The sequence below is a fragment of the Limulus polyphemus genome, unplaced genomic scaffold (genome assembly GCF_000517525.1).
Source record: "Limulus polyphemus unplaced genomic scaffold, Limulus_polyphemus-2.1.2 Scaffold5835, whole genome shotgun sequence".
In the NCBI taxonomy this organism is placed as follows: domain Eukaryota; kingdom Metazoa; phylum Arthropoda; class Merostomata; order Xiphosura; family Limulidae; genus Limulus; species Limulus polyphemus.
Window position 1 is genome coordinate 11,035 of NW_013671445.1, and position 9,112 is coordinate 20,146.

The window sequence follows — 9,112 nt, forward strand, 5'->3', positions numbered from 1 at the left end:
TAATTTATTAGGTAAGTGGGTAAGACGAGGTGGTTGGTATCTAGCTCGTGGAAGGCGTTAATTGGTGGAGTGTGTATTGTGGCCTACAAGAAAATCAGTACACCAAAGTACACCAATATATATATATACATCTCACACATATCCCACATGTTTACACTGTATGTATACAGCAACTATTAACTAATTAAAATAAATAAATAAAAGTAAAACCATTCAGTGACAAACTTTAGAAATAGTTCTCATTAAATGTGCATAACACTCGGGTTTAGGTTATTTAACATTTGAAAATATACCATAATGTTTTTTATTCGGTAACAGCTCAGTTATCTAGCATCTGAAGATATGCAATATATTTGTTTTTTATCCGGTAACATCCATCAACTGTTCAGATCATCTAACACTGAAATGTGATCAGTTCAGCATAATCTAAGTGACTGCAAGCTCATCTAATTTCTTAACTTAACCTTTCAAAAATATGCAAAAATTTAACTTTTTCTAGACTCATTATGAGTTTTGATTATCCATCTTTTACACCTTTATAATTTCTCTGGAAATATATAGTCACGCTTATTCAAGTTTTGCAGTCTTTTAATAATTAACTTTTCATCTTTTCTTTGATTAAAGTTACCCTTGATCAGTTCTTTAATCTTAATTCGTTATTATCATTATTTTAATTAGATTGTAAAATTTATTAATGTTATTATTCAGGACATTCTCTTATTTTTAAATGTGAAATCTGTAATATCTAGAAACTTCAAGATATTCTCTGCTTCTCCAACACTTAAATGTGATTTTGTTAATATATGTAGCAAAAGACATCCACGACTTCCAGAGCGATCAGCTAAATGGTGGAGACCACATACAAGCATGTTACAACTTTACTATTGGGAATGAAAAGTTGATGGAATTCTACTCACCATACTACCCGAATAAATATCCCAATAATTCACACTGCATCAAACAAATTTCAGGTAGGAAGAGTGATTACTATATATCAGTAAAACAGCTGCATTATATCTGACTTTTTAAACATTGAAATAAATACAGTATTATGAAAATAACGCAAAAGTATCATCTGCTTGATAAACACAATTTCAGCAGTGTATCAGATAGAATAAATTTTGCAAATTATAGCTTTTTTTTAAATAATGCTTATTACTATTTCTTAACATGTTTAGTTTTAGTGGATTTTACATCTTCACAAAATGCGCCTTGAATCCCAAAACGGGTTTCGTCAGAATCATTCAGGAACTACTAATATATAGCCCTAGAAATAAATGACGCAAAGTAAAAGAAAAATGTGTTACGATTTTTTCATTATTATTGTGTGTTACAGTCACTTCAGATTTCGAAAAATGTGAATTTAAATAAATATGAACCTAGATTTATGTTAACCAGATGGTATTATAGTGAAAACCAAGTCTCAAACGTCACTTTTTCCAAGCTCTTTACTTCTATTCTCTCGCCTTTGATGCCATGTTGATTTCACTTCTCTGTTTTCACTGCAAGCAGCCACTGGTGACTTTATGTTTAGTGTAATATAAATCAAGAAATGTTCAATTTTTAGATCCATGATATTTTTTAGTTCAGAGAATACATTCTCAGATTTGTACTGTAACGAATAGGTTTTGCAACTCGGGAAGTATTATACGAACTTTCAAACATTTCAATTAAAACACAATTAATTGAAATAATAAAATAATTTCAGTTATAGAATTTTCAGTAATACGCGGCATATGCTAGCTATCTGCTTAATAGTCGTAGAATTGGTCAGGATATCAATCATGAAGTAATTATAAATCTCTTACCAATCGAGTTATGATGTTAAATGGAATAATGTGCCTGAATACAAAGAGAAGTGAAAAATAAACAATCTTTATTATGACACTAAACACAAACACAATGTGTCTATCTGCTAGTTTTTACACAGAACTGTCACTTTTACTGGATTCTCTAGGCTGCTACTTCTTGTTTGAGATCCTGTTCCAGACTATATAAATCTAACATCCCTTAGTTTCCAAGAAATGTCACATATACACCAGAGCAAATAGCACTACTCTGTGACCATTACAACATAGGTGAGGCCATAACCTCTTGATATCACCTTTCTGCAACAAGCAGTACTGCAGCAATGTGCCCCCACCCCAATAAAACAGGTATTATTTTCACTTGATAAACAAAGGAAGAAAACAAAATCAACTTAATGGATTTCTCTATATGAAACCTGCACGTATACAGAACAAAAAATAAATTCAGTATTAGTAAATGAAGATAGAAATGTATTGTACTCTAATATATCACATTTTCCTGTTTTCCCTACTTCAAGCTTTCCCTCAAATTGACAATTAAGTTTAACTTTAAATTCACACCCTGGTTGAGGAGTGCATAAAATTTTCTAGCACCTGATCATAATAAAATACACTGTACATGGATAGTCTAATACATAATAATGAAACAGCTTAAAACTTAAGCAATAAGCCTTTTACTCACAATATGTATTGATCAAATTATTTTTTCTAAACTTGTATTAAATGCAAAATAAAACCCTTTATATACAGGAATACTTGCTGAAATGTAATGCAATGCTAAAACAAAAACTTTTGTACTGTAACCAATAAAAAATGATAATACAATTAAAAGAAAAGAAAAATTCAAAGATATATATATACAATATTACAACCCTAAATTTAGAAAAAATAAATTAAACATAGACAGAATGTGCACTTAACCTCAACATTAGCAAAGAGGTCCGACTACCCTCATATTAACCCCAACAGCAGATTCTCTAAAGTGACTGTGTGTCTTTGATTGTCTGCTAAGTTATCTTATGATTGCTTTGGCCCGAGCCAAGACTTGCCTGGTCTGAGCCAGTTCCATTCATATCTACCAGTATTTTTTCTCTAACCAGGAAGGTAGTATTGAGTTATATCTTCATAGTTCAGTCCTTCATTCATTTGGTTGCTATTTCTTGCCATTGCTGTTTAGAGTCTAGATTTCCATCACTTTCAGGATTATGGTGGTGGGTTGGATTGTCTACAGGTCGACCTTCAGTTGCCATTGAGAAAATTCTCAGGACCTCTTGGTTGAAGACTGCTTGACTGACGATTACTGTGATGTTCCACACCTCACCTGAGACCTGACAATCCATATAACGTTCTTGGCCACCCATCAAGGCCCAATCATTTATAATAAAGGTCCCCACCATCATTATTGGTGGTGGAGTTCATACAAGTATCAATATCGCTATATCCAGCTGGCCTCTGGTGGTATTGACCACCGAAATCACTGGCATTCCTCAAGGCAACTTCATCTCCATTAAGATCTTCCTTAGCATCTGTATTTAGCAGTTCTGATCATAGTAGGTGCACATTTGGTGCCTATGTCTTACAGTCATCACATACCCTCCAACAGTGCCCAAAGAAAATAGGCTTCTTATTCTCAGACAATTGCCATTTCTCCCTTTTAACTGCCAATGTTGTGGCAATTCATGTTAGTAGTTACGTTGTTGGCAGGTCGACCAGCATTGATGTGCTGATCTGCAGCATGGTCTTTGAGGCTGCTGGGGTAATTGCATCCAATGAGAGCTTGAATCCCTGGGATGGGTCCACCACAGACTGGGGCTGCCCATCCAAGGAGACTTCAAAACCAGCATAACAACTAATTAGGCAAGATCCCAAACAAGTGATCTATAAGTCTTCAAAACTGGATCCTAGACATGAGCTGACTTGATTAGGCAGTTCCTAACCTTACTTTTGACCATCAGTTTGACCTCCCAGTTACAAGTTGCAATGTTACAACATGTATGGGACTATACACATGTATTTAATTAAACATGTATATTCCAATCGCAACGGTCTTCATTATTTTACACACCCTTGTAAACACCATGGTGTGATTTACAAAATTTCAACATGTCATAGTACATTTACTGCACCTTGTACTGAAACAATGTTAAGAAAATATTTAGAAAACTGTGTGCCATTTCAACCTACATGATTAAAAACATTCTATTAAAATCAAGTTTATACTTTTCATGACATTTAAGCTACTGTTTGTGAGTTTCATATACTATTGATAACTAGCTGGAGTACCCGTCTACTGGACGGAAGTTATGTAAATTCGTGATTAATGAAAGGTTATCTTAGTACATGAAAAGTTGCTTCCGTTATATTTAATTCTAAAAAACGAAAAACGCCAATAGAAACTGCAAAACGTAAAACTGAACATTTATATGTATCTCCCCATGGACCGAACAAACCTTCATGCCAAATTGGGTGAAGATCCACCCCGCGAAATAGTTACATGGACATACAACAGACAACAGGCAGTACTGTTATATTTATATAGATTTCATCTACTCCCCAACATTTGATTTCAATTCAATTGAAATATCATACACCAACCTTACCTAAAATCAACAGGTAAGACTATATTTTCTCTCATACCTAGTGCAAGTTTTTACATTACTCTTATCCTTTTACGAAAATTGACTTCCTGCCGAATAATACCAAATAATACCTTAAATGATCACAGTTAACTTCATATCACCCAGACTTAAGACGTAACATCCAGATCAGATCCTTCATTCATATGTGGTTTAATAGTTATGTTCATTAATTGATCCATTTTTGTTATTCAACACTCATGAATTACTCCATCTGATGTTACAGCATGTATGGGACCACACATATGTATTTAACTGGCATGTATATTCCAATTCCAATGGACTTCTGTATTTTACATACCCTTGTAAACACCATGTAACCATGGTGGAATACATACTCTGAAAGTGCTTAATGTATCTTCACGAAACTTGGCATGCTTTCAGTAAACATCAAGTCTTTTTTTAGATATAAAATCAGAATTTTTGATTAAGTATTTTAACTAAAAATTTCTCTGTGAATATATGGAGTCAAAGTGTTGACTGCTCCGAGTTGCAAAGTGATTTTCACGTTAAGATTAAAAACACTTTTCGTCATCTGAAAATTGTCCAATTTCATTTGCATAATCGCTAAAACCTTCTAAATAAATTTCAAACGATTTTTTGATTAAAACTTTATATTTTATCTGTTATTTTCTCTACCCTAACTGTATACAAGGTAACCTGGTAACCACAATAAAAGAATATGAAATAAATCTAAATTACCCTTTTTTCTTCTAAGAATGACTTCAAATTGTAACATGAAACTGCACTTGTTTATCTTAAACAGCTTAAAGCTTGTTGCTCTCTAAACCATGTCTAACTAATAATCCCGCCAAACAAGTTGTAAATCACTCGACAATGTTACATTATAGAATTACGTAACGCACAGACTACTTGCCAGCATACCTCGTATCATTTTTTTAAATTATTTTTCTTGGCTTTACCTAATCTAACCTTATCTGACCTAATAGTTACTTTTATAGTAATAAATAAAGAATACACATGAAAACCAAGAAATGTAGTTCTTACCTGGGTCTTCTATTTTTTTTTTTTTTTGCCGTCGATTATTGATGAACCTTAACCCTACTTATTTATACTAATGGTTCTACTGCACTAAATAATTTTTAATTAAATAATGTACCTAAAACATAGAATTATAACAGATAAAAAGCAGACAATGGCCTGTAACCATAAACATTTTTTGACTCTCTAACTATGCGATAAGAGCCACTAAAAATTCAGCTAAGCTCTTAGATGTATTTCACATAGGAATAAAGTTTGAATTGGAGGCGACATAGACAATTATCTGTACAGAAAACAATGTAATATAATAATATAATTTTGATATATTAAAACTTTGGCTTTCTCTTGGTTATAAATAACATAGTATTAATCATCAGAGGGAACTATTGGCAATTTCTGAAAGAGAGTATGTGACAGGTGGGCTTGGTGAAGGTGGTCTGATTTTCTAGTAAATGGCTCTGTTACCAAATACAATTGAAGGCTATGAAAATTGTTTTGCCTGTATAATAAATATATTATAATGAGTAATTTACGTTAACTTCTGTACTTCTCGGAGGGGTAGTAAATAAATTAGAAAATATGGAAAACGTAGAGAGCAAACTTCTCAATTGTTTTTATTGTTTGCTTATAAAATTAAGAACTTAAAACTCGTAATATTAAAATTTGATTTATCAGCTACATTTCGATGCCAAGTTTATTCGTGTACCTAAGGTTGCTTAATCAAAACCTCTTGACATGCACAGAAAAGGGTAGCTGTATGGAAAAAGATATTGCCATATACTATTATCTCCTGTACATGCCATCATTAATAGCTTTCAACAAATTGCTTTTAGATTCCATTAAAGTTACTTTTTTGTTGGATGAAGTTTTCACTCTTTGCCCATCTCAGGCATGATGAGTTGATCATAGTTTGAGATGAAGTGATGTAGCTAGTTGATTGTTCAGCTTAGGTTGTAGGTTACGAAATAGGAGTGCTTCCTTTTTTCTTAGCGTCCATTCATCTATCGCTGAGTCTATTATTCTGTGAAATGCAAAATGAACAATCTTTATTATAACACTAAACAACAGGTATTATTCACTCAAGAATATTAAAGGAACAAAGGCACCTACATCAAAATCAACTTAATGAATTTCTTGACCATGTGTTTATTTGAAATCTGCACATAAACAGAAAATTAAGATAGAAACACATGGTGTATTCATATTCAAAAGTGTGGATGCTGCTTTAAAAAACAAATAATTATAAGAAAATACAAGTTGTTGCTTTATTCTCATTTGGAATATCAAAGTAAAGTACTTTATCTGTTTGCTTTATCTGTTTGTGGTACTAATGACAATATTATTCTAATCTATTTGTTGTTTTCTAAGTAAGTAGCATGACTTCTTTTAAGTTCTGTGACAACTTACAAATTTTTTAAACAAGAACATCTCAGCCTTTCCATGAATTTTAGCCAAATGTCTTTGAGCAACCAGATAATTCAAAGTGTCATATTATTTTACATACCATTCACTTGGAAAAGTGTTTAGATAATGGGAGAAATGAAAACAATTGCATTTAAGATACTTCAGGCAATGTTGCTAGTGGCATGTGTAAAAGCAACTCATGAACAGAATCCAAGGAAGATGCTTTAAATTAACATTCTTCCACATTGCATCCATTACGCACAAAAATCCTACTATTTACTTAACCTGCTTTATACATCACCATCACCCAAAATGATGTATCCTGATGTGTATATCAGCTTCATTGTAAAACCAGTATCACCTACTGTAGAGATGGAAACCATTTCTAGACTGCATCCTAAAATGTCAAACACTGAAACGATGACGTTGCTCAAATGTAAGACCACTGTTTAAATTTCAAACAATGAAAAATCTATGCCAAATGTTATAGCATCAGGACCAATCCAAGGAAGTTTACTTGGGCTGCTAACAAACCTTCTGTTACGACAGCTAAAGTCACGTGACGCTGGTGGCGCGCGTGATGAGTTTCTCCAATAATCGGGGACGCCCGTGTATTTTGGAGATGCCCTCTTCGTTAATATATAGGCCTGGCAGTGGAAAGCCTGTGTTTGTGTGTGTGGGGGGGGGGGTATATGAATGCAGAGAGAGCAGTAGTTCCTTTGAGTTCCGTGTAATTTATAATTGTATAAGTTTCGAGCTAGTGAGCCGTAAAGTGTGTGTCTTGCACTTGTCGAGAGCAAAGTTATTGAGATTGTGAATAGCTGTGATTTATAGCGTGTATTATAAAAGTGACGAGAAACGTACTGATTGTGGAACTTTCTGTGTACTAAAAGTTTGTATCGGGGAAGAATAAACTGGTTTAATCAAGAAAGGACTTGTATTGCTGAAGATCCTCGGAAATATTTTCTACCAGAAACAAACAAACATGCAGATACGTAACAAATTGGTGTCAGAGAGTGGGATGGAAGAAGGAGGGGGGGTAAGATGGAAATGAGAAGTAGCAAATCAAACTACAACTTAGCATATTTGATGGCAGCAATACAAGAACAGCAAACGAAACAAGAAGAACGAGAAAAAGAACAAGAAGAGAGACAACAGCAGTGGTTGGAGGAGAAAGAAAATAAATAAAAAGAGAGACTACAGCAGTGGTTGGAAGAGAAAGAAAAGAAATAAGAAGAACGAGAAAATAAACAAGAAAGGCTACAGCAGAGGCTGGAGGAGAAAGAAAATAAACAAGAAGAGAGACTACAGCAGTGGCAAGAAAGTAGCACTACTGGCAACTGGAACAAGAAAAGAAACAAGAAGAAAGTCTCCAACAGTTGCGGGAAAGTCAGCAACAGTGGCAAGAAGAACAAGGAGAGAGAGTACAACATCAGCATGAAGTACAAATGGAAAACCTTAGCAAATTTCAAAGTGAATTAAATACATTAAAGGATGATTTACTGTGTTTTACACAGGGAGGATCTTTTAGCCATCGACCTAATCAGCCTCAGACAACAAGAATCCCTTTCCAGACCCCGCAGCAAAACCCTAATGCAAGACATCTTCAGTCTTGTTAGAAGTCACATCCCAGATATGGAATGTCAGCAATAGGGGTGATCTCGTACGAAGGAAGCTACAGTAATTCGATGGGAAGGCACCGCGGGAAGCATATAGAGCACAATTTGAGCTCCTGGCAGAGATGAGTGGATGGACAGAGGAGCAGAAAGCTGTATATCTGGCAACGAGCTTGAAGGGACAACCACTGGAAATACTTGGACAGTTGTCAGCAGACGACAGGCACAATTATAGAGCACTGGTAGCGGCTCTAGAACTCAGGTACGGAACCTAAAATCAGTCTACAGGGCTAGGTTTAGGACGAGAGTCCGTGCTAAAGGGGAGAGCCTGCAAGAGCTGGCACAGGATTTGGAAAGTATGGCACACAAGGCCTACCCAACTGCACCACTCAATCTCCTAGAGTTGTTGCTGAGGGATGAGTTTGTAGATGCCTTGGACAGTCCACAACTAAAGATACGAGTAAAGCAAGCACACCCCTCTACTATGCAGGATGCAATGGCCAGAGCTCTTGAATTCGAATCCTACATTAAGTCCAGCACAGAGATACCAAGGTTGGTAGAGTCATCAGCTTTCAGAGAAGTTTGACCTACTTTGTTGGCACTGTAACAAACCTGGGCACCAGAAAGCTCAATGCTGGCAACTTCA

The 9,112-nt window shown here is 34.8% G+C and overlaps 1 protein-coding gene across 1 annotated transcript in view; it reads left to right on the forward strand.

Annotated features, from left to right (window-relative positions):
- The window catches only part of LOC106473039 (neuropilin and tolloid-like protein 2), a 47,329-nt gene that overhangs the window by 499 nt on the left and 37,718 nt on the right, over window positions 1-9,112 (forward strand). The window contains exon 2 of the mRNA XM_022401549.1: window positions 810-971. Coding sequence (XP_022257257.1) covers window positions 810-971 — 162 coding nt within the window. The remainder of the gene's footprint in view (window positions 1-809; window positions 972-9,112) is intronic.